General features: G+C 40.7%; 2 protein-coding genes across 19 annotated transcripts in view; one reads left to right on the top strand and one right to left on the bottom strand.

The window, feature by feature from the left end:
- Positions 1-8,209, top strand: part of SORBS2 (sorbin and SH3 domain containing 2) — a 208,996-nt gene extending 200,787 nt beyond the window's left edge. For all 18 annotated transcript variants that reach the window (XM_059384281.1, XM_059384266.1, XM_059384263.1 and 15 more), the window contains 3 exons: positions 437-486; positions 4,324-4,430; positions 6,008-8,209. In XM_059384281.1, the coding sequence (XP_059240264.1) occupies positions 437-486; positions 4,324-4,430; positions 6,008-6,069 (219 nt within the window). In that variant the 3' untranslated portion in view covers positions 6,070-8,209. The remainder of the gene's footprint in view (positions 1-436; positions 487-4,323; positions 4,431-6,007) is intronic.
- Positions 1-27,299, bottom strand: part of CFAP96 (cilia and flagella associated protein 96) — a 164,503-nt gene that overhangs the window by 19,819 nt on the left and 117,385 nt on the right. The window lies entirely within an intron of this gene.

The following is a 27,299-nucleotide window of genomic DNA, read 5'->3' as shown; positions in this document are numbered from 1 at the left end:
TGAATGTGGATACTTTGCTGTTAGACTAAATGTGGCCTATTTTCTGCTTGTTTGAGAAAACGCTGAGGAATAAGGTTGTATGAAGATGTCCACACTTCCCATTCTGGTGGTTTGATGTCTATGTTCTTGCCATATTCCTGGCCTTTGAAAAATCAATGGGACTAAACCCTGACTTTTCCTTAATGCTTGAGCAGACTAGACTCTAGATATATTCAAAACATTTGAACCTTGGTTATTTTGATTTAATGCAAAGCATCCTTCAAAATATTTGAATTATTAATCCTGCAGAACCCCTTTATTTGGTTTTTTTCCTTCCTCTTGGTTTTTTACAACAGGAAATATTAAATGTCAAGAAAAGTACCATGCCATTATCCAAATTATTTTTTACCTAGTACCAGTTTAAACACTGATTACATTGAAAATCATTTCATTTCAGCCACAGCGTCCTGTGTTTACTCATGAAAACATTCAAGGTGGGGGGGAACCGTAAGTATTCTTCTTATCTTCTAAGTTCGAGACTGACTTTGACCTACAAAATAGACAATCGAATTACTAAAACAGAGTCCTGTTCAGCTTTGCAAATGAGAGAGAACAACCTAACACGAGGCTCTTTGATGAAGAGAAATTACAACGCTCTCCATCTTTCATAACAGAGAGCAGAAGTTCATTTTGAAAAGAAACCTGTGATTTGGGGTAGAAGACTGATTTAAACACCCAGGAAAACCTTCCAATGTTCCAGTGATGCCCAAGATTTCTCAATCTGACTCCCTTTCTGTTCCACTCAGCATGTGAATTCTAGTTACCACAGCTTGAAAGACACAGAAATGTCCTAACATTGTCTGTACACATATTCGAAGACTAGAAGAATGTCAAAGTAGACCAGAAGTGATAAGTTAGTAATGCAATTCCAGAGTTCCATTCTTACCCGGGTCTTTGGAAATGGCAGTGTATTAAGATCTTCGATGTCATTCAGCTCAATGCCTTTCCACACTTTCTAACTCCCTCTCCTTTCTGACCTACAAGTCAATTTAAATTGAAGGTGTCACACAATGTCTTTAAGATTCTCTTTCTGTGTGTGTCTCTTTCCATTCTGTTTTGCCCATCACAGATGTTCAGAGGCTATCTAGTTCCTACTGCCTACTGCCTAGTCTGTAAGTCAGGAGTTGGACCCCTGGGAAGGAGCAAAGAGAGAACTAAACCTCGTCAGGCAGACCCAAGCCCCAGCAGAACCTCCCTCTGGCCCACTGCCCATGCTCTGCTCAGCCAGGGCCTAACTAGTCAACAAGGCCAGCTGTGGGGCCTGGAGCCTTCTCACCATAGACTCCCTCCTCCTCGGAGACCTGGCCCTGAGCTAACAGCATGCTCTCAGAAATCATCTCTCACCTCTTATCAAGTGCATCCAGAAAGCTCTCCTCCTTAGGGAAAAGCTTAGGCAAAGAACAAGCTGGAAGTAAGAATCCCTTCAAGTTTCATTTAGCTGGGGAAAAAAAATATCCAATAAGACTTGTAATTCTGAAGTTTGGGTTTGTTTCCTTATTCAAGCAGATGATAGGAACACATCACAAAAAAGTAAATTCCAAGCCTGTCCAGGTCTGTTGCATTACCAACACATTGTATTAAGCAGCTTTAAGGAGTTTATGAATTGATAGGTATATTGTGTTTTACTGTTTCATGTCCTATAAAGTTAATACTTCCATGGGTGGCCATTTGGGTATTTATCAAACCACAGAGCTTACAGGTGGGAAAAGGCATGTCTAAGGCTCTGCTGTGGACATTAGAAAACATTCTGTACTAAATTTCTATTCGCTGAGTGGATTATGGGGTGTCACTAAATCCCTTTCATGTAAAAACTAGATTGGAGTACAAATAGGAACATCGTGTTATAAAGTTGCCGCAATTCAGAATTAGGATGAAATACGTTCTTGGAAAAGAACGTATAGAGAGAGCTTTGAGCTTGGCTGAGCATTTCTTATTTAAAAGACAAATTTCTTTTTGAAGCACCTTGATGCCACCACCATCATTCATCTCACCAACACATCCTTCAAAACATTTTAATTGTAATTTAGCTCCATTTCCTGTCGTGCAACACTGATTTTGAAAGCCAAAAGAGGCAGGGGGGTTTCAGGAAGGTTTGTTTATGTTTCCATGAAACTCCATTTTTTTTTTTTTTTTTTTTTTTTGGTGGCCTAATTAAACCCGAATGGTAAGTAAATTTTGATAAGCACACTGGTTTTTGTCATACCAAAGTGAAGTAGGAGTTTGTGCCAATTTGGGGATTTTTTTTTTTAAGCTCTTGGAACCTTGAGATTCCTCCAGCATCTGGGGTTCGATGGCCTTAAAGAGGCTTTTCTCCATATGAGGTTGGACAAGCAAGCGTCTGAGGGAGGGAAGGCCTGGAAAGCCCAGTCAGAGAATCGGTGTTTCCCAAAGTGAGAGCTTTAATGTACATCCACTGAATTAACAGCCCAGGAAGGACTGTCTCCCTCATTGGAAAAGGGACTGAGTTGAAATCAACTTCCCCATATGAATATACAAAAGCTACCCGCCCCCTTCACCTAAGCAGCCTCAAAATCAAATCCTTAAAGCAAACAACAAAAAATTTTGTCTACTCCAACCCTGGCTGGCCCTATTGCAAACATCCAAATTAAGCAGTATTGGTATTTAACCTCTCCCTGTCTTTTTATTTTATTTTTTCCTTTAACCACGGCCCTGGGAATCTGGCTACTTTTCTCTGTCCTTCGCCACAGTCAGAATCCTTTCCCAACAGAAGACATCAGATGCCCAATTTCGAAAGAGTATAAAAGGCGGAAAAGATTTTCTAGGAAGACAAATATTAACGGAAAGAAATCTCTAATGTTGTGATTTCCGGGTTTGGTGCCAGCCAGGGTAGATGATGTATTCTAGGAGATGATGTTCTCTCCCAGACATCTACCCGCACACCCAACCCCTGCCAGAAGCCAACTTTATCTGGGTCCCCCAATCTGAAAAAGTTCATGGACAGAGAGGGAAGCACATGGAGCCATGTCCCAGATTTATGACATGCTTGAGTTCAAATGATCGGAAAATTTTGTTCTACCAAAATGTGATTTTCTGACTCAATGAAGTAATTAGAAATAAATCATTCTTGTCCCAGCAGTATTCAACATTATCTACTTCCTAAAGTTGACTTTAAAAAAAAAATCAGAATACCCTGAAATGCGGTTCTTATTACCATATATTGGCAGAATTACATAGCTGTTAGAAGAAACAGCAAAAACAAATTCACTGATTTTTTTTTTAAATCCCCCTCATGATACTGGTAATATTTTAGTGGTAATATGAAGTTTTCATGTACCTGCATATCCAATGCTTCCTGAGATGCACAGCTGCTAGAATTTGTGTTTTTACTTTCCAAAATGTCAGTTTCCATTAATATGCATTAAAATACATACTATTTTGTTAACACAAATTCCATTTTACTGATCAGTGTCCCCAAAATAAAGGCTCTCGACGAATTCACGCAGAGAAACGAAAGTGGTAGCATTCTATCAGTAATTCCTTTTCATGTAAAATTATTTCCAGGGAGAGTTTCCACATCAAACACAATTTCTCCAGGACCCATTTAAAAAAGAAACTTATATACATAATCTACTGTTTGCTATTGACTCAGTCATCACTGAGCGTATAATTCATCTGCTTGACTGAAAATCTGAATTACATCAGATTTTCAAATTGTAAATCCTCACAAACACTGATTCAAACTATGAAACTAAACTGCTTTAAGGAATTCCTATTGGTGAAAAAAAAAAAAAAACCTTTCTCTTTTACAGGGATCCCCACATAGAGATTTAGAAGACATGTCTGAAATAGTTTGTACGTCTCCATTTAGAACCATTGAAAATTCAACTTGGAAGTTGCAATTATTTGCTTTTGATTATGGCCAACTAAAACAATAATCCCTTCTCGTTACATCCCTGAATAATGTACACATCGCTTCTTTTATATTCTGTGCTATTATTTAATGCCCTCATGGTTCCTATCATAGGCAACTGGAATGCAGGTCTGATTTATAAGTGTCAAAATGTTTTAATCCAACTTGTGGGTATTACGACCTTCCACAGTTATTCCTCCTTGTAGTTTTAAAATGCTATCAGAGTGATCTAAACCCCATGAAAGCCCAAATATTTCTATTTACATTACATGCTTACCAAAGACTTACACTATCAAGTTTCACGTATTAATAAGGATAGAGATGTTAAAAGTAAAATGACTATGTACAATCTTCTGAAGTTTCCCAAAGGTGTAAAGATTTGTCTTTAAACACATCCATTTGTCCTGTTTAAGGTTTCAGGCTCTGTATAACTATACTCCTAGGAATGAAGATGAGCTGGAGCTCAGAGAAAGTGACGTCATTGATGTGATGGAGAAGTGTGACGATGGATGGTTTGTGGGTAGGTGGACACTGCCTTTCAGATGCCTTGGGCCATTTTATAATTTGCTCGTGTTTGTCATTTGTGATAGTCAACCGTCCTTTGCTTTCGTGATGCCTCTGGCCCTTCACGCATTACATATGCACCGTATAATCCCAAGGCAACACTGCATCGCATTTTTTGAAGTAGGTTCCACACCCAGCATGGATCCCAATGTGAGGCTTGAACTCACAACCCCGAGATCAAGACCTGAGCTGAGATCAAGAATCGGACGCTTAGCCAATTGCCCTGCATTGCATTTGTAATACGGTTTTCTGGTATATGTGATTTTCTGCTAGTTTTACTTTCAGTTCAACTGAGAGAAGAAAGTCGCTTTGGATAGCACCAACCAGGAAAGCCTGAGATCTCAGAACCATAACAACAGTGTTTCCTAGATGAGAAATACTAACACCCTCTTTGGTGGACAATGTTAGGTGTCAGCAGTGGGGATCTAATTGGAGAAAACAAGATGAAGTCCGCAATTCGTCTACTTACTAAGTCTGGTGTTAAATAACCCTGAAAGTTCAATGATTCATCTTCATTTTAATTTTTGGTCGAAGTTGAGAGACGTTCTTACCTTCCTAAAAGAAGAATAGGGGGTACTGGGTGGCTCAGTTGGTTGAGTGGCTGACTTGATTTCGGCTCAGATCATGATGTCAGGGTCATGAGATCAAGACCCACATCAGGCTCCCTGCTCAGCGGGAGTCTGCTTGTGGAGTCTCTCTCTCCCTCTCTCGGCCCCTCCCCCTCTAATGCACACACACTCTCTTTCTCTCTCTCAAAAAAATAAAGCTTAAAAAAAAATAAGAGTAGAGCTCTTCTGAGAAACTATTTGTAGACAAGATCATATAATGGGGTGCACAGGAAAGAGGGAACAATGAAATATAGGCACAGGAGGACAAGAGAAGACAAGATGAAGGAAAGAGAGCTTTCCATAGACAGGCCAGCCATGAGGAAAACGATGAAAGTACGGAGGTCACATCCGCAGCCACAAGCCTCTGCTTCTGTTCATAGAACTCTCCCGTCCCGCGTGATCTCCCATGACCTAATAAAACTGGAGGGTGACAGTGTCCCCCGTAATGCCATTAATGTTACACCCTGTTGAAGAGAGTGTCAGACTCCCAGCTCCCCCTACACAGCCTTGCTGCTGGGCCATCCTGTCACACGGCCAGCCTCGACGTCCTCCCGCGAGTGTGCCACTCCTCCCTCTTGTCTGGCGTCCTTGGCCTTGGAGCATCAGTCTCACTTAATGGCATGACATTAAAACCCACCTCCTCGCAGCGTGGTCTTCCGCTTCCGGCTGAGAGGCTGAGCGTCTCTGTCTAACCTGGGTGTGGGTGGGAGGGCCGCCTTCCAGCTGGAGAAACCATGAAGGCATCAGGCAGTTCAGATGAAACTGCTCCCTTTGTCTTTCTGCCGTGTTCGAGGGAGCGCCTTCTTTTCCAAAGCCTGCAAGGCTGGCTTGCTTCATGACAGCTTGTAAGGGAAAAGTGTTCTAGCCCACATCTATAAACCGATATTTCATCGTTATTCATTCCATTTATTGCTTCTATTTTCAGGAACCTCAAGAAGAACCAAATTCTTTGGTACTTTTCCCGGAAACTATGTCAAGAGGCTGTGAATCGCTGTCTCCCTACATTGCAAGTCCCACTTCAGCACCACATCTGCAGACCCTTGCCTGAAAGAGCCCCCTCACCCCCTGCCCCCACTGTCCTGCCTTCTGGTCTCCTCTAGAAGTCCCCCAGCCCTCCCCACCTCTACCTGCCACCAAACCACCAGCAAAGGGACTGCCGCTGCCCAGCCCTGGGGAGGCTGGGGGCTTGCTTCTGCGTGAACGTGCGTAGTCCTGATTTCTGCTCTAAACTTGGAAAAGTCGCTATGCGAGATCAGAGAGAAGATGGTTAGAGTTAGAAAGGGAGAAGTATTTGAGGCAAAAAAAAAAAAAAAAAAGGAAATAATATCTGAAGAATCTCTCTAGTCCACTTTGAAAGGCTTTCTCCCCTCAGGCAACCAGAGATTGTTTATTCCTAAATGCTGTGGTTTGTGTTTTCACATTCTTAGCTTGGCAGTGTATTTTCCTTTCACGAGTTTGCCTAGTGTCCTGGTTTACACGACATGAAAAACTGTCCTTCGGCTATTGTTTGCCTGCACTTACATATTGTAATACGCACAGTGATTACAAAACCTAAAGCAAGCGTAGGAAAGTTAATTCGGATGAGTGTGATTGTATTGATTGAATGTGAGTTTTCAAATAGGAGTCTTTTCCTGCAGTTTTTTTTCTGTACTTTTTAGAAGTGCAAACCGTTAAGTGAATAAGAGCCTTTGGTAATAATCATGAGACTATAAGAGGTTTAGCTAGACTACAAAAAAAAAAAAAAAAAAAAAAAAAACCAACAAAAAACAAAAACCTATTGTGTTGTAAAGTTGCATTGCTATTTTATATTAAAATGTAATAATCAGCATCATGAACAATGAGCTCTTAGTGTTTTATTTATCTGGTAAAATTTTAATAAAAGCAGTGTTAGTGAGAGGTGCAAAGAATTATTCTAACGTAGACACTTGAAAGTATCTGTAAGCAATATTCATAGGTAAGTTTTCACTGTGTGCACACATATACATTTGAGATTGTACGAGAACAGACAATCCATATGGTGTGTTGTACATTTTATGGAAATGTAAAGGAATCCCACACGTTATTTTATAGAAATAGAGTACTTCAGAAGCATCACAAGTATTATGGCTGGTTTTAGCAAGGATTATGATCAATACAATTATTTTTACTACGATAGTTATTTTTCTTCTACGGAACTCAGAATCCTGGCAACATTTGAGGACAGGAATATGTTGAGCCTGATTTTCCTGGTGTGTGTGAAATATTTCCTTGGAATCCATGAGGCACTTTCGGAAGCAATGTTAAATCCTTCAGGTTATGTTTTCTGCCCTGAAGTAGAAATTCACAAATTGGCTCTGGAACCTGAAAGATTTAACGTGGCTAACAGTGCCTGAACTACACATACCTTGAGAACTAGCTTTGTATTTCTTATGACTTTGCATAAGAACTATTCATATCTGGATCTTGAGCACCTTATAGATTAAACTTTTTATGGCATTTCTTCTGTGGACAGTGATTGATCTTTTCACAATGTACGTAGACTCCAGAATTTTGTACATACGTTTGCTCCTTTTTTTGTACAGACTATTTAGTTGTCGAGAAAAACGGAAATTTCCTAATTTGGTCTTTCTCTTTCACTTTAAACTAAGCTAAAACACTTTCCAACAGATTATCCTTCACATATCCCGCAGATCACAAGCACGCCTTGATTGTGCAATTCTGTAAGATAGAATTTATGCAAACGTTTATGAACTTAAAAGATCTTAGCAGCCAAACTGAAATGTACTGATTACAGAGGAGTTTCATTCGTTAGAAGGTAAAGAAACATCTTCGAGTAGCCTACCTTGATAACTGTCAAGTTTGCAATCAGCTTTATATCTTAAAGGCTTTGGGTTTGAAATTAAGTCAAGTGCATGCAGCTTTGCTGATAAATGAGTAATTATCCTTGATGCCATTTATGAGAAAAGATTTCAATATCTGTTGCCTGTCATATTTAAGAAAAATTACTGTTTCTACTCTCTGTATCTGATTTTAAAAGAAAAAAAAATGTTCATACCTGGCTTTCAGGTAATTGACTTTGAATTCTTACAAGCGAAGGTCATTGTGTTTTTCTTGAATAGACACCTAATAAATTTTGCTTGGAAGTATACTTCAGTTTTTCTTTTCGACATTTATCCTTAAGAAAATTGTGTAGTTTACCTCAATTTCTTTGACACACCAAGAGAAAATGCATTTGTTCTATGTTCTCTAGATACACAAATGGAAAAAAGAGGTATATGCATCATCTCAGAGAAGAAATGTTCTTTAAACATGCCACTAAGACTTGTTTGCTGAATACTCTCGGACTGAAAATTACTACTCAGCTAAAACAACACATAATATTTATGCCTCAAAAACAGCTATGTTTTCTAAGAAGAAGTTACTTGCAAGAAGTTATAAGCACTGTCTCAATTCAATCACCTTAAATTTTTAAAAATTCCTGCCCTAAAAACCTTTATCACCACTGGCATGGCAGTCTCTCGTAAGACCCATAAGCTTTCAGGGAATTTTAAATTATGTGCTTTACTCTCACACAAATAGCAAATAACTAGCTTTCCTACTTGGGTCCTTTTTTCTTTTAAAAAAAATTTATTTAAATTTAATTTAGTTAACACATGGTACATAATTAGTTTCAGGGGTAGAATTTAGTTATTCAGCATTTGCCTGTAACACCCCGTGCCCTCCTTAATATCCATCACCCAGGCACCCCATACCCCCACCACCCCTCCCCTCCATCAACCCTCAGTTTATTGGCTAGAGTTAAGAGTCTCTTATGGCTTGCCTCCCTCTCTGTTTTTGTCATATTTTATTTTTCCTTCCCTTCCCCTGTGTTCATCTGTTTTCTTTCTTAAACTCCACATATGAGTGAAACATATGTTATTTGTCTTTCTCTGGCTGACTTTTTTCACTTAGCTTATTACCCTCTAGTTCCATCCATGTCATTGCAAGTGGCTAGATTTCATCCTTTTGATGGCTGAGTAATATTCCATTATATATATATATATATATATATATATATATATATATATATATATATATAATTTTTTTTTAAGATTTTATTTATTTATTTGTCAGACAGGAGCGAGAGCGAGCACAGGCAGACAGAGTGGCAGGCAGAGGCAGAGGGAGAAGCAGGCTCCCTGCCAAGCAAGGAGCCCCACGTGGGACTCAATCCCAGGATGCTGGGATCATGACCTGAGCTGAAGGCAGCTGCTTAACCAACTGAGCCATCCAGGCGCCCCTCCATTATATATTTTTTATATTCCACTACATACTTACATAAATATATTCCATTCCATTATATATAATTCCATTATATTGTTCTGTAAATATGTCATATAGATAGATATCTATCGATATATAAATATATAGATAGATAGATAAATTATATCTATATCTATAAATAGATTATATATAAATATATAGATAGATAGATTGTGTATACACACACACACACATACACATACACACACACACACACACACACACACACCCTCACATCTTCTTTATCATACTTGGATCCTTTGTAACAGACCTTGGACGCTTGTGGCTCCCTGTGTTCGCCTCCCCCCCACATCTTTGTGTCACATATTCAGAAACCCGTACATTTCTCTGTTGGCGATTCAGTTCTCAGAAGTGTTTTTGTCACATTGCTTCTCCTTGATGCCCACCTTCATCTCTTCTATTTCAATGGAAAATTTCCACTGTATATTAGCTTTTCACTAAAATGTGTTCCCTTTGTGTGAAGAATATGCTCCAGAATATTCTTTTGCTCATGTTTCCATCAGAGCATTTGTGGGTCATTTAACTAGGTGAATCAGAATCCGATAAGATCAGAATGTTTGTCTGTGTGTACTCAGGTACCCTGTTGCTCTCCTCCAGTGCATCTCTTGCCAAATGATCAGCATTCTAAAAATATAAATCTGGGATTTTAAAGGCACATGCATCAAAATCTAGATTTCCTCTTTTACTTGAGAATTAATACTTTGTGCTTCTCTGTAAAATCTGCTGAGATACCACGGCAGCTTTACCAAAGCCCTGAGGTCAGAAACTCCTCTCCACCTTTGCGGTTCGCCGAGACTTCTGTCACAGCCATGCAAGTACTGCTGTGAGGTCCGGAGCAGCAGCAGCCACTGTGTGACCCTCCTGCCAGGCTTTCTCATTGTGGATGTCAGCATTCTGGATGGAATATTGAACTATTGTTTGCTTTAGAGTCATTTGATCCTCAGTAACATATCTTACTCGATTTTATGCCAATACACACTCATCAACATACACCCCAAATTACTTCTGGCATCTCATTTAGGCTACAGAAGTCCCCCCAGTAGGTGAAGTAGGATCTCTTGTTGTGAACCCCACATGGCCAGGCCATGGAAAACACTGTCTGCTTCTCTGCCTTTATCTGCTGTGGCTCACATCTGAGCATTAACTAGCCTAGGTCAGTGGAAGAGTAGCAGCAAGGGACCCTCCCGTATGATAGGCCAAATTTTAATCCATCCGGTAACTACACTCTCACTAAAAGCTAGCATATATATGTCCATTTCTTATTTGACAGAAAGCGAAAAGAACCTGTTTGAGTAACTGTTTCCATGAACTTTCTCTGCTTGATCTCTCTGTGTAGGTGGTCACTTTGTGTGGTCTGAGCATTTCTTCCTACTGTTTTCCAGATTTTAGCCACAAAAGGAGATATTCTTTAAAGAATCACTCAATCAAAAAGACTAAGTACTCTGTCAGCTTCCAAAAGCCTGTTTATTTAAAGATTTAATCATTTCATTCTCCTTTCCGGACTGTAGCCTTCTAACCATTGTTTATGTATCATTATGGTTTCAAATTATTTCCTCATCATGAATGACTAGGTCAGAGTACAAGCAGAGACTGGTATTATGAATGAATGGTCTACACCAGGGATTGGCAACCTAAGTCCTGTGGACCAAATTCAGCTTGCTACCTCTTTTTTTATGGCTTGCAAATTAGGAATAACCATGGTTATTCCCATTGTTTGTACAGATATACATTGGCTATCTATTTGGTGGTAGGGAACACTAATTTTGAACCCCAATTAAGTGAGATGTTGTCTCCCCAGAAAAAGAATTCCTTTCTCTTTTTCACTGGTAGATCTATATTATAAAAATTTTATTCTGATACTGTTATATTTTGACAGAGAGAAATCACAAGTAGATGGAGAGACAGGCAGAGAGAGAGAGAGGGAAGCAGGCTCTCCGCCGAGCAGAGAGCCCGATGCGGGACCTGATCCCAGGACCCTGAGATCATGACCTGAGCCGAAGGCAGCGGCTTAAACCACTGAGCCACCCAGGCGCCCCCTGATACTGTTATATTTTGAATCTCATCAATTAATTGGTAAAAATTTGCTCTTTTTTGTTATGTGAGTATGTGCATAATATCTTCCATTCTGCCTCGTGCCCCACAAAACCTAAATATATACTATCTCTGTACAGAAAAACCCTGTGAACCCCTGGTCTATGCCAATTGCCAGCAACAAACATGAAAACTGACCAGAGGGAAAGGAGTGTTGAACATGGGCTGTATTACCAAGCGGTAACTTACATGTGTTCTACTTCTCCTCAGACAAATCTAAAAGGACATCTGCTTTGGGCCCATTTTATAGGTGAGGAAGTTGAGGCTCCAAAAAGTTGATACAAAATACGGGATGGACATTAAATTCAGAATCTGGCTTATCTATCTCCCGAGCCTGTGCTCTTTCTTCTAGATCATCCAAACATGGGGCTAAATATCCTGTTGATCAAACCGTGCACCCATAGTTAAACAGCTACATCCTTCGTCCTCACCATTCTCACCAACTCTTCCATCATGAGCAGCCAGTGATCCATAACAGGCCCTCGTGGTGCACAGGACGACAAGGGACAGGTATGTGCTCGGTCTAGTGTGCCAGTGTTTCCCGGAGGAAAGCTAACTTTGGTTTCTAAAAGCACACAGTGACCAGAGAGGATGTAACTTTGATTACCAACATGCTTTAATTGAGCACAAGCCTGTCCATGCCTTGTGATTCATTACGGCCCTAGAGGCGACTGCTTGGAAGCTGGCTGCACGGCAGGTGGAGTTCTGGGAAGGGCTTGGTATTGTTGAGCCGCTTGGAGACAGATAAACCCGGCATGCTCTAGGAACACAGTGTGCTTACTGGACGTCTTTTCAATAGCCCAAGTCCCAGGGTACACTAGCCATTCTCCACTGGATGACTTGCTAAGCCTTAGCTCACTGCTAAATTCAGCCACTCGGCTCAGGAAAATTCCATCTGAGCTCATCCACATACATATATCTTGACCCAAAAAACTTGCAGTACAAGACAGAAATCTGCCTAGCAAATCTTCACCTGTTCTTTTGGGGTGTCTTGTTTCATCCTTTCCCCTAAAATACGATGGGTGACTCAGTTGGAGTCCCTGTGTCTTCTAAAAATAAGTGCCATTTCAAACAAAACTCCTGCTGCCATGACCACCACCAGTAGACAAGTGTCAAATCTTGCACTGATTCTACAAGAAGCTTGAGAAAGCTTAAAGCACTTCTTAATAGTGCTTCTTAAAGCACTATTTCCTTTAGGCAACAGACAAACTATAGAAAAAACTAGAAAATACAAATAAAAAGAAGAAACAAAGAATTACTAACAGGTCCATTTAGGGTAAAGATTATACTTTGGGGGGATCAGTCAGTTAAGCATCTGCCTTTGGCTCGGGTCATGAGCCCAGGGTCTTGGGATCGAGCACCGCATCGGACTCCATGCTCAGGAGGGAGCCTGCTTCTCCCTCTGCCCCTCCCCTTTCTTGTGCTTTCTCTCTCTCTCACACACACACAAATAAATAAATTAAAATCTTTAAAATCATTTTTTAAAAAAGATTATGTTTGAAATATATCCCTCCAGATCGTTTTCTGCACATGCGTATTGGTGTGTGTGTAGTATCTAGTATGTAGGCAGAAGTGGGATCATATTTGAATGTAAATACTATTTTATAACCTGCACTTAATGTTAATATTTGGAAAAAAAAATAGAAATCAGGTTTTCAAGTCAATTGGACATGACCAAAGTTTATAAAAAGAGTAAGGAAAAGTCAAAGTCAATCCCCAGGATTTATGAACATGCAATTAATTCAAAACCAAGAGGCAAGGATTATAGAACTACCACTGAGCTAGAAAACTGGTCACAATCTGAGAAATTACTACAAAAAGGAAAGAAAAGAGGAAGAGGGAGAGGAAAATAATATTTATTATCTCCCTACCATAAGCCATCACATGCTTTATGCATTTTTATAGCTAAGGAGTGGCTATAGGAAGAGAGATATTACATTCAGATATATGTGAACTTCAGATCGCTGGGATACAGCCTCCAAACCATCCTGGGGGTTAGCAAAGTGCACATGTATTTGAATTGTCTCTGTATTTTCCCTACATCTGGCAATACAGATCCTTTGGGAGAAAGCAGTCCCTCCTCCCAAATTTTGGAAGTAAGAACAAAATACATATGAAAGTATGTATGGGGGGGGGGGGCCTGGGTGGCTCAGTCGGTTAAGTGGCTGCCTTCGGCTCAGGTCCTGATTCCACCGTCCTCGAATCGAGTCCCACATTGGGATCCTTGCTCAGCGGGGAGTCAGGTTCTCCCTCTGCCCCTCCCCCTGCTTGTGCTCTCCCTCATGCTCTCTCTCTGACAAGTTGATAAATAAAATCTTTAAAAATTTTTTTAAAAAAGAAAGTACATATGGAGTAAGACAACAGGTGAGATTTGATGAGGTGCGAATCAAAGAAATGCTGACAGAAACATTCATCGGTGAGAGCATTTGCTCTGCCGCTTGAGCCCATTGGGAACAGAGGACGTCCTCTCCTACAGGGGATCCCACAGACAGTGTAGTTTTGTCAAGAGGTGAGAGAACTTCAGTTATTAATAAGCTGTTCATAGGTCTCCTGGTTGGGGAAGAGAGACTCCACCTCCTTCCAGAAGACGTGCAGACCACAGGGAGCTCATGACAAGGCTAGCCTGGGCTCTGAGTGGGAACCTGGACGCACTATCTCTGGAGGCTTCACTTGGGGCCTCCAGTTGTGCTGCTCTGCTCATTCTCACCATCTGCAGTGAGAGTCCCATCTATGTTGCTAGTAAATAAAAGAGTGGGACTATTCTCATCTCTGGTCAGCATCTACAGTGATAGGGACTGTTTAACTAGATAACGAGGAGCTCAGTCTTTGGTATGGCTGCATTATGTTCCCCAATCCATACGCTGAAGCCCTCTCCACCAGGACATCAGGACGTGACTGTATTTGGAGGTAGGACCTTTAAAGAGGTAATTAAGGTAAAATGAGATTATGTGGGTGATCCCTAATCCAGTATGATTGGTGCTCTTACCTTAAGGGGAGATTCAGACACAAAGGAGCACAGAAAGTAGACCATGTAAAGACCCAGAGAGAGGACAGCTACCTACAAGCCAAGGAGAGAGGCTTCCTGAAGACTCGAAACCTACTGACACCTTGATCTTGGACCTGTAGCCCCCAGAAGTGCTGTTTAAGCCACTTGGTCTGTGGTACCCGGGTATAGCAGTGCTACAAAAATAATCCAGGCCTTCTCTCAGAGGACCTCTCCTTCTGTGCTCCTCAGTTCTCAGTGGGCAATAAACACAGAACACACATCTCGGTCCAGAGGTAATGACTGCAATTCCCCCTCCTGCTAACCCTGTCCTCAATTTGGAATGTGCATATAAAAACAAGATATAACAAAGGATAACTATTGAGTAGTTCTGGCCTAGGCCTTCACAGAAAGAAGAGACCCCCTTCCTCTGGCAAGCACTCGTGTGCACACACACAGACACACCCAGAGCCACCTTAACAAAAAATAGCCAGTGGTATAATGCAGGAAGAAAATACTAGGTCCCCAGGAGGTAAAATTTAGCAATACCTTCTTACTCCTTGTTAATGACACATGAACTTGCATTGACAAGAAAACCCACCATCCACTCACCCTCCAGCAGAGGGCTCTGTCTGAGTCAGGGGCAGTATCCCTCACAGGAAAGGGGTCCCTGTCTCTGATATGAACTTGCTCCATTGTCTTTTTCATGGCTGCACATCACGCAGAACTTGAGTACCTCCAGGGAGTTCAGAAGGTTCAGTAGGAACATACTTTATGGAGTCACAGGTCACTGAACAGCATTTTGCAGTATCTTGAGAATGTAAGACCAGGAACTGAAGCACCACCTCATTTCAACAAACTTGCGGAAGTCATCTTGGTGGCTAGAACTGTCCGCACGGGGTCTGTTGAGAAGCTACCCAAAGCCTTTTATGTCTCTGCAAGCTCCAGGGACTTCTGGTTTATTCTGGTTAGCCTTTCAGAACCCTGGGTCCCTAGGTTTTACGAAGGTGCTGCCATGGCAGCCACCCCCTAAGCGGGGCACACCGCATTTCTAATGATAACTGGACAACTCGGAAAGGGTGAGCTGATGAGGCAAAAAATAACAGCAACAACAACAACAAAAACAATAAATGGGTGCCCAGATCGTTTCAGATGATACCGCAAGCCCTCAGACTCTTTTGAGGTTTCTGGCTTGCAGTTAATTCCACAAGACCCGGCTATTTAACTTATATCGTGGCATCAGATGTTCTTGATACGATGCTTCATCAAGAAATCATCTCAAATACATACTCAGAAGAGCCTTTAAAGAAAGTGTCAGCAGTCTGCTAGTCTCCCTTCCACAAGGAATGGAGGATGACATTGAAATAGTTCATCAACTCCTATTTGCCGCTGAGTGTATAAAATATACATAAGAATATGTAAACATTTATAAAATGTGTAAATGCATATATTTTAAAATATATATGTATATATCTTTATGGACAGGGTTAAAATACAAAAAAGATAGGAACTGACAGCTATTAATATCAGAAGTTAACTGCATAATCATGAAATGTCAGTGTTCTTCCTTAGGGTACAAGTATTAAAGCCATGATGAGTTAGAAGCTCAAGAATTTGTAGATAATACTATTCCAGAAAAATTCCCTTGGGCAAAATGGCAAGGAATCAGTATGCCTTTTCTAATGACTTAATCATATCAAGTAAAATTGGCCTCAAATTTACAGTGGCATAAATATTGATGTTATTGGGTTCGTAATGTAATACCAACCAATAGCACATTTTTATTGTCATTGTTCAAAGACATTAGACTATATTTGAGCCAATGCCACTGTTTTTTTCTGCAGATGAGCTTTGATACAGGGAATAGGATTTCAAGACCAAAATTCCACACAAAGTTGGCACGCAAGGCATTCCAGCCTGAAGATTCCTGACTGAATGCCACCAACATCTCAACTAAGGGCCCCGGGGGGGTTGACACTCAAAGCTGTTGACACAGCAAGTAATGACTCTTTCAGATAATGCCACTGGACTCCTCTTGGTGACTCGATGTCAATAAAATATGTCTGATTCAAAACAGAAGAAAGTGCACACACAGACATCAAGATATTCACAACCTGTGTATGTCATCTTGGATCAGACCAGAAATCTAAGATTTTCTCACTTACAGCGTGGCTGATAGCATAGGCTTCTCCCTAGAATTATTGGCATTTTCCCCTGCTAAGCCTTTAGCAAAGAAACATAGTTACTGGCAGACGGATATGAGTTGGAACTAGCAAGTTTATCTTTGATCTACTCCTTAGAAAAAAGAGTGATACTATTCACTGGAAGTACCTACAACAAGGCCTCTAAAATCCTCTCTTCTTCTTCTTCTGTCTCCTACTGGAGAAATCTTAAAACGCTCATGAACTCTAAGCTCGTGTCATCTAGACCTCTCACTCATCCAATATCCCTCAACACACACAGTTATGCCTTTGGTCAGCTGTCAGATGATATGAAAACAAACTCAGCAGACATCTGCCCATGGATTAATGGGCATGGTATCTCTTTCAGTATCAAAGATAAATTGCTAGACAGCTGTATTGAAAACCACAACATACTTCTCAACACTGATGCTGCACACATGAGATGACCTATATCCTAAATGGGGTCATGAGTAATCTTCCTACCTCGGGAGACATTTTTCCCTATATGAAAAGATTTAAAGCAACAACAAGGGCCACACTGTAAACTTCCAATCCAAACATGTCTAAGCTTCCTCCTTGACCGTATATGGGTGTTATTTGTGGATCATTCTGGAATCCAGTTTACAAAGAGAATAAGCATCAAAGAGTGAATGCCTTGCTTTGCTGTCACCAATCCTACAAAACAGAAAAGCATATTTTTCAAATGCAGACTCACTTGAGTTTCTAAGGAAGTGGCCCTACACTGGCGATAACTTCACTTAGCTTGTAAAATGGGTACAATTTTTAAAAATCACATAGCATTTATCTGAGAAGGAAATGATACAAAATATAAAAACAGAATCTAGCATGTAGCTGGCACTAAATAAAGGTGATTTCCATAACCTTTTCTCCTGTTGAAGCTACCATTTTGTCTGATGCTAATTGGCATCAAACATTTGGATTTACTGTTCTATACTCCTCTTGGCTATACTCCCGAGTTATAGAAGTGGGGTGTTTCAAGAGGACAATCAGAATATTTATCTGAGAGAGAGAAAGGAGAGCAGAGGGAGGTATAGATGGAGAGAGAACCCCAAGAAGACTCCCCGCTAAGGGCAGAGCCCAACTCAGGGCTCCATCTCATGACCCCGAGCCAAGATCAAGACCTGAACCAAAATCAAGAGTCAGACACTTAACAAACTGAGCCACACAGATGCCCCTAAAAATACATTTGAAGCCAATAAGATTTTCAAAGAAAATGTCGTGTTGTATAAATCAGGTGTTGTCATTTTTCATCCTAATCTAATCAGTTCTAAAGAAGGAAGTGACATCAAAATGGAGATAAAACTAGAAATAGAGAGGGAACAGAGCAGAAAAATTAGATGAAGTCCTACCAGCCATTGGTTCTTTTGATGGTTCCAACATGAAGATCTAGTCTATGGTAGAGGCAGCAGAAAGCCTGATAGGACTGAGGGGTGATAAGATACGCAACCAGACCAGAAGGCTGGAGCCTGGCATTATAGAGCTCCAAATTCTGTCCTCATATGATCTGTGACATGTAGAAGTTACTGGAATATCAAAAATGCCTATATCCTCATTGGTAACATGGAGAAAATCAACCAAATCATCAAGATTCTTTCATTTCTACACTACCCATGAAATCTTTATGGAAAATATTTTAGAAAAAAGACCAGAAGACTCTGTGGCAACTGGATATGGATTTCAAAGGAGTGGAAATTCATTAACACTGGTTCCGAGGCTGGCAATCCTGCCCTGGAGTGGGAGTGGGAACTGGGGACGAGAGGTCAGACTGTGAGCTCAGCCTCTACCCACATAGGTCCAGTGAAGAGTACAGCACAAAACAAAGGACATGAAGAGACTCTTTTTTTTAACAGATAAAGACCAAAAAAACATGAAAGTACTAAGCATATGAATAACTAAACAACCTTAGAAACAAAAAATAAAATAGGTAAAATAAATAAAATAAATAACCATTTTTCAACTAGCAAATTGGCAACTATGCAAAAGTTTATCTCCATATAGTGTCGGTGGGAATGAATATTCGATAACCTTTCGGACAACAATCTGACAATTCATAACAAAAACTTCAAAATACTATAAATCTATTACCAGCAATGTCATTTCTTTTTTTTTTTTTTAAGATTTTATTTATTTGACAGACAGAGATCACAAGTAGGCAGAGAGTGGGGGGCAGGAGCAGACTCCCCCGCTGAGCAGAGAGCCTGATGGATCCCAGGACCCTGGGATCATGATCTGAGCCGAAGGCAGATGCTTAACGACTAAGCCACCAGGTGCCCCAGCAATGTCATTTCTATATATTTATTCTGTGTAATTCAATATATGCTTATATGTTATTTCTATATATTCCATATATATATGTATTTACCAGAAACAATTATGAATGTGTTCAAATATTTAGCTGCAAGCGTGCATTGTCATGTCATTTCTTGAAATCAATCAATTTTTAAAAGCTTAAATTCTAACAATAATAATTGTTAAGTAAATTGTGGCACTTCTTACTATGAAATGCCATGTAATCATTTTAAAAGAGTTCATGGAACAATATTTAATGATCCATAAACATATTCGCAATACATTGTTAAGTGAAAAAAATGTTACAAAACAATACAATCCTGTTTTTGTAAAAACAATATATATTTTTACATATGTGTCCATGTACCTAGAAAATAGAAGGGTGTATGTGTATGCGTGTGTATAACAAGGATAAATGCATTAAGTTGGCCCTATGAAATTGCCAAACAGTCAAATAACCATCACTTCATAGGGTTCAACCTAACACACAAATACATAGATGCTGAAATGAGACTAGAAAAATATTCATAAAAATATTAACTATGACCATATCTTAGTGATTATGGTTACCTTTATTTTTCAATTACACACAAGTTAAATAAGCCTAAAATATGTCATTTCTTAGCTTCCAGATTCCCATCTTCCGATTAATAGAAATACATATTATAGATAATTTATGTAATATTTACTTATATTTATGTGTTATGTACATATATATAACTAACCCAATATATATATAATTATACAGTGTATATATAATAGACCTAATGTGTAATCCTGTTTCAATGTAAGCAAGTCCAAGGATTTAAGCCTCATATTAGGAAAGAATCACTCATCAGGATAAAAATACTTGATCTTTCAGAACAGCCTCCTCACCCATGCTTCCTTCCCAAGATAGTTCCCAAGTGAATGGGAAGAAAGAGAACTTAACATTCTCATGGTGGTGGGAAAGATCTGGGGGATTTGGCACAATGTTCTCTACCTCTTCTGGTCTCCAGGGCTGTGTCCTTTATCCCCTGGGTATCTCCTGGCCTTCGGGGCTGAAATCTGAGGATGGTGTAACGGGTGATCTGATCTCCCTTGGTTTGGTCAGGAATGATCACTTCCTGGCTGACTCAGCCTCACGTTAACCCCTGCAGGCTCCAGACTCCTGACCATCTGCCATGCCCTTCCTGCAGCCTCTGGCCCGGCGAGCACACACACCCAGGCTCTGCTGTGGGGACACCTCACCTTGCCATCGTGTGCACCATCATGGATTCTTCATTTCTCAAATCTACATCCCCATGAGGTAAAGAATGAAGGCAGTCTGGAAAAGCTAAATCCCAGAGCTCCCTTTCTGCCTGACCCTGCTGCATTGTCCGGCTTATTTGGATGTGGCTAAGTAAGCTACATCGGTCTACATTGCTCTTGAAGTTAATTAGCCTTAAAGCAGAGGCCTCCACTAGGAAATCAAGAGACACCCCACTCTTTTCATTCTTTCTCTCCTTCTCCATCTTCCCATCATTTCCCATACAGAATATGGCCCTGCTTTTCTTTTACGTACACGATACCCCATGTCCTCCTACCCCCAATCCAGCTATGTGTACAGGGGTCTCTTCTGTGCACTGTGAAAAACACTCTGAATGGTGCCCTCAATGCTCAGTTATTATTTTGATAAAGGGAAGTAGGAAGCCTTTTTCAAGAAATAGCTTGCAAGGTAACAGCTTACATCATTCTCATTTTAAATCACATAATATTAATATTGAATATTACCTTCATCTTTATCCCAGCACATCTATGAAAATTTACACTTAAATAAATACTCAGGGAAGAGGAAGTAAAGGTTGCTGACTCAATAAAGCAAATAAGAAAATATTTTAAAACTTTATCTCCATTATAAAGTTATTTGAAAAAAAGAGATATACCTAGATAAAACAGGGACACCCTAGGAGAGGGAGAAAAAGGCTTAAACAGACACTTGGAAGCTAAAATATAAGGAAGGAATTCAGAAAAACCAGTGTAAAATACAGAGAAGGTTTGGACAATAAAAATGAAAATGTCCTGTATATTTTTATTTGTAATATTTACCGTTTCACTATACCCTCGAATTGCCTCAAAAAGACCTAATTATGGTACACACAATCTTCCAGCCTTGGGCATTAAACCTTTAGGAGAACAAGATAAATAATCAAGACCAAGTCCATAGTTCATTTCTCTACCGTGTTGTTTCAGAAAGGATTTCAGGAAACTAACAGGGATAACTCTCAATGCTACAGGAAAAATGATTAGGGAGCTTCCAAAAAAAAGAATGCTTCTTCTTCAGTTAAAGATGTAAAGTTTCTCCTTCACGCAGACAAAATAGAATTTGAAGAGAAAGAAATGTTGGAAATGAAATAGTGAGGAAGATACACCCGGTGTGGAAAGAAATGAGGGCTCAACGAAGCCACGGTGAGAGTGTGGGGGGGAAGGGGCCTGGGTGGCTGGAAGCTTTAGGGAGATGACCCTGGAGGCTTTAGGAGAAGCAAGACAGAAGCTGAGAAGCCAGCAGCCATCTTGATCCAGGTTGGGACATAATTGAGAGAAGGATTACAAAAATACAATAAGCAAAACTTGACCACTGATTGGATGTAGGGGTTGAAGGAGAGGGTTGGAATCCATGAGGACTATGAGGCTTCAAACAAGACAACCAGAGGAATGATAAAAACATGACAAGAAAAGGCCCACTTTCAGTCTTGCTCTTAAAACAGAAGGGCAGCAATTTATTTTCCACATATGTGTTTTCTCTTTAGCAATAAGTAGACCAAAATTAAAGAGGGGAAATTTTAAAGACTCAAAAATTTGTACTGAGTAATAGGTATGTTTAATGGCAGTAAGAAGTTCAAAGCATATGTTTTCAACCAGTATTCTGATATAGAATATACATCTATCGTATCTTCAAAGGGTGAACAAAATCAAAAAACAAAAACACTTACACAAAAGTATCTGAACTTAACACGTCATCTCAATTGAGTTCATATATGTTGTAGATCACTTTATTTTTGCATTGTTATCTAAGAAGTACTTTTTGCTTCAAGTGATAGTTGAGTTGCATTCTGACCCCCAGTTAAGTTTTTTATGAAGTTTATTATTTTGGCAAAACAATATAAAGGATGTTGGGAAGACCAGTGTTTGGTTGACAGTTCCCGTATGGAAGGGACATTACTCATACCACTGCGTAGATGTGTGAGGAAAACTCACAGCTTCCTTATTTTCTTTTATTAACCATCTTTTCCATGTATTTTTTGTTGAGATAAAATTCACATACCATATCCCTTTAAAGTGTACAATCGAGTGCTTTTTTAGTATATTCACAAAGTCATACAACCATCAGCACTATCTAATTCCTGGACGTTATTGTCACTCCAGAAAGACACGCCACACCACTTAGCCATTGCTTCCCACGCTCCATTCCCCTCGGTCCCCAGAGAACTCTAATCTACTTTCTGTCTCTCTGCGTATGCCCATTTTAGATTTTTTGTATCAGCTGAATCATGTCTATATGATCAACCAAACCGCCCCTATGAATTTCAACCCCAATCGGGGGCAGTAAAAATTTACTTTAGCTCAAATTTCACAATCGGTAGTATCTCAGGTGTTTCTAGTTTAAGGCAATTTAATTTTGGTGAAGACTGAGGAAGCTTCTGGTACACTCGCTAACAGATTTTTTTTTCTCCCCTTTCTTGCTCCTTCCCAAGTTGATCTGGGCACAGGGGAAACTTTACGAGTCCTCCAAGCCATGGTGAGGGGGTGGGCTGCCCTCCTGAGCTGGTCTCATGCTGGGCTCTGGATCAGTGCCCCCTCAAGACAACCGGTCCCAACAGGACTTGTGGCAGATGACGGCTTCTCTCGCAGCTGACACCTGAGTCCTACATCGCCTCTTGTCAATCCAGACCACTGCCAGGACAGCCTCCTCTTGTCAAGCTCCGGGCTTCTGGCAGCTCACAGTCCTCTGAGCCCCGCTGCGTCCACTCTGAGGGTGAACCTGGGCCTTTTTCCCCCACTGTCCACCCTGCATCTCTCATAGAATCTAACATATAGTAAATATTCAACAATACTTTTTGAATGGATGAACAAATCCTCTATCAAAATTTAGCCAAAATATCTCCTCTGTAAACTTTTCCTCACTACACCAACATTTCCCCAAACCCAACTCCTTGCTCTACGCTCTCACAACAAGTGAATCTTGCTGCCGGTCGCACATTTAAAGCTACGTGATAACCCACTGTACACGTGTCATCTCTCATACGGGAGAAGTCCCAGCTCACCCTCACTGTCCGGGTGAGGAGCTGCTCAAGGCCTCCCTCAGACCTCTCTCACATGAACAATATGATTAATCAATCAATTGGTAAATATTAATTAATGAGTGTTAATCAGCATTCCCTCATTAATTAGTAAACATTAAAAGTCATTTAAACTATGTTATTTCCAATTAGCTAGATTTCATTTTTAAAATAATAATGTGTGGGGACCTGTGTGGCTCAGTGGGTTAAGCCTCTGCCTTTGACTCAGGTCATGATCCCAGGATCCTCGGATCGAGCCCCACATCGGGCTCTCTGCTCAGTGGGGAGCCTGCTTCCTCCTCTCTCCCTGCCTGCCTCTCTGCCTACTTGTGATCTCTGTCTGTCAAATAAATAAATAAAATCTTTTTAAAAATAAATAAATATATAAATAAAAATAATAATGTGTAAATTTTAACAATAACATAATACAAGTGAGTATAAACAGGAAGCAAGGTCTCCATTTCCCCTTTTAAGTAGGTTCCTGTTTATAGAAATTTACTGTTTTGAGCATTTTGCTCTTCAGATTTGTTTCATTTTTAAATTTTTCCCCCTCAAGTTTGTTTTTATTTTTATTTTTTATTTGTCTTTTTGGAAGAGAAAGAATGCATTCATGCACATGCAAGGGCAAACACAGGAAGTTGGGAGTAAGGAGAGAGAGCGAGAGAGAGAGAGAGGGAGAATCTTAAGCAGGCTCCTCACTCAACACGAAGCCCAACTCGGGACTTGAACTCACAACCCTGAGATCATGACCCGAGCCAAAATCTCGAGTTGGCAGCTTGACCAACTGAGCCACCCAGGCACCCCTCAAGTTTGTTCTTAAATAAGTGGATATTGTGCAATCACCGGAGTTAGTAGAAAAGAAAAGAAAATTTACAATAGAAGTTTCTAGTAAATGGCAGAGCTGTGGTCTGACTCCAGGCAACTTGGTTCATTCCGAACCAGTGCTTACAACTCTCTGCAAAAGGAATTAAAGGCAGAGAGAAGCACCTTTGCAGAATCCCCTGTGGGATGGACGGGTGGCTAGAGGCTTGTGGGCGGGCAGTCTGAATTTCACCCTGAAAGCCAGGACAAGCCCTGCTTCCTCAGTTTTATGTTGACCTATAGGTATCTCAGCTCTTCAACGGGATTGAAATCTCTCCCACAGGAACTTAAATTTTTCTTCACTGATGACAGGTTGATGCCCTGACGCCATGTACTTACAGATCATTTCTGACATGTTCTGGACACCAGATTAAATAAATTCAGTTAAAACAGAACATGTGGAGTAGTGGTACTCAATGGAAAAGTTCAGATTTTTACTGTGTATTGAATAGGAAAAAAAAAATAACCTTAAACCTTTGCCATTCTTTTCACATCGAAGTTCCATATGTTTCTTTCGAAGTCATTTCCGGATTCTACACATATGATGTTCCCTTAGAGGAAGTGGAGGAGAAAGGAAGGGAAGCAAGCCAGGCATTCTCCCTACTAACTCAGTGAGAAAGCTTTCTCGGGGCAGTCTCCCCAGAGACAGCTGTGGATCAGCTGTTGAGGGATGCAGAATGAAGTCCGAGACTTTGAGAACCACTGGCAACCGGATAGAGACAATACCATGCAGCGGTTGTGAGCCCTGGTTCCGAATGGCGCTTTCTGGATTCATACCCAAGTTCCACCACTTACTACATATTTTAGACAAGTTATTCATGCCCTCTTTCCTCCTAAGTTGAGATTATAATAGCATCTGCCCGCTGGGGCTGTGCCGAGAACGAAATGAGTTGATACAATGTAGAGAACATTACAAGAGTGCCCCACCATTGTCGCCGGCATCAGCCATTGCTAACTCTAACCTCTCAACATCATCCCTGAGTAAAGACTAAATGCCCATCCTATTCCCACTAGACCTTTTCAATGAGCATCTTGTCACGGCCTCTACCGCATCCCAGACAACTGTTTCTTTGATGCCGGAATTATGAAATGAAGGATTCAAATACCCAATAATATATTAGTGTTAGACAGAAATCCACCTTTGTCTTCTCTTTGCATAATGTTTTTCTAATTTCTAGCCCAACTGACAGCATCCTGCTCTAGGACAACACTACCAGAATGGAGTAAATCCCCTCAAAGAGTCAAGGAAGGTGAAAGTGAATGCAGATCCTCCTGGCTTCCCTTTGTCAGTGTGTGATACCTCCAGCCTCTGACCCAAAGCTAAAAGAATCCTGTTCTGAAAATGGATACAAGTCCTACAGAGAGTTGGCTCCTGCTAAGCAAAAGCTTCTTTAAGAAAGAAAAGACTATGCCATTTTACAATCTTCTCAAGTTACACAACGCTGATTTCTGGAAATGCGTTTGTCATTGAAAGCATGAGGCAAACACCTTTTTAAATGATTTCAAGCAATCTGTGGAAGCATGATGCCAGCCAACGCTCTCAAAGCCCTCATTGTGAGCGCTTATGCTCGGAGGCTGCTAATTGCTGGCCTTCTTCCATCCACCTCCTGCAAACACAACACCATATTTGTCTCTCAGCTGTCACTATTTGTCAGGGGCCTATAAACAGAGAAGATGCTTTCTTAGCAACCACTGTGAGCAAGTAGAACCCTGCCTTCCCCTCCCCCCTCAGAAAACCAAGCCTGAAATGAAGGAAGAAAGCAAAAAGAACCTTCCAAAGTGATTCGTGAAAGTCAGAATGACAAACCGACGTGGAAAGTTTCCAATCTGCTGGCTGCCTTTGGCCTGAGGGAGAAAAAGGAACTATGGAGAAGCTTTCAGAAGCCAGCAGCCAGCAGATTAAAAGGCGACTAGAAATGATCTCACCACCATTTGCAGACGTCTGGTCACACGGCTATCTGCAAGATAACCGAGAATAAGCCAGTTACGTTGCTCGATTTCATTTCCTCAGAGAATGCTGTGGGCCTCATCTTGCTATTTTTAGTCTTCGGGGTCAGACGCCCTGGGAAGCCATCGCCAAGGCAGCCCAAGCATTACATGTTCATCTAGAACAGGTAAAAGTTCGGGAAACCAACATCAACAACAACAACAGAAAAGCAGCTGGAGATCAAAGCATTCTAGAGAGTCTGGAAAGAAGGGGCAGTGGGAAGACAGACTTTTTTGGATGACAGCTGTAGCAGCCTCTGATGGCTGTTTGGGTTCGGACAACTACAGAAAATCGTATGGTTAAAGAAAGCATGAACCTTGACCCTATAAGTGAACGCTGCAGGGTATCTATGGGAGCACTCCTGGCCATTGAAGCTTTCAGGGAAGTTTAAAATGTTTCTGGAGTTAAATCAGTTCACTCTTGCCAGCGTGAGAACAGCCAGTTTGGAAAACAGGACTTGTAGGCATGGAAACAGCAGGCATCTTGTTAATGAAACTCATCACAGGGTTTACTGAAGAAAAACTGTGGAAGATCCTCAAGAGGGAAAGACAGATTTGGTCCAGTTGTGGGAGGCCGGACAGTATGAAATCTACACAGAAGATAAGTAGAATAAGCTTCAGTGATTAAGTGGAAAGAATTAAACTTTCGTAAGACCTGATCTTTCAAGGGCTGCTTATCTGCAAGTGGTAGTACTAATTTTGCTGAAGATGTTGCTAAAACTATCTAATTTTGATAAAAATGAAAAGAGTTAAAGTAAAAGACATTCAGAAGAACCTTTCTTCAATTCTATATTCCCATCATGCTATTGAAGACATGTGACAAGAGATTGTTCAGAACTGAGCTCTCACAAATATTGTTTTCATAACTGGGAAACATGAGGGGGCGCCTGGGTGGCTCAGTTGGTTAAGCATCTGACTCTTGGTCTGGGTTCTGGTGTGACCTCAGGGTCCTGGGATCGAGCCCCACATGGGGCTCAAGCACATAGTCTGCTTGAGATTCTCTCTCTCCTTCTACACCGTCCCCCCAAACTCACACATGCTCTCTCTCTCTCTAAAATAAATAAATAAAATCTTTTAGAAAAACCTGGGAAACGTGAAAGTACTACAACTCAGTATTCGCTGAATGCCAGTTTTCACACCATCTTTTTGATCTTCACAATAACCCTTTAGTAAAATTGTTAATTGCTGTGTGACAGATGAGGA

The sequence above is a fragment of the Mustela nigripes genome, chromosome 18 (assembly GCF_022355385.1).
Source record: "Mustela nigripes isolate SB6536 chromosome 18, MUSNIG.SB6536, whole genome shotgun sequence".
NCBI classification, from domain to species: Eukaryota; Metazoa; Chordata; class Mammalia; order Carnivora; family Mustelidae; genus Mustela; species Mustela nigripes.
Note: the sequence above shows the minus strand (reverse complement) of the source record. Positions and strands in the feature narration are given on the sequence as shown.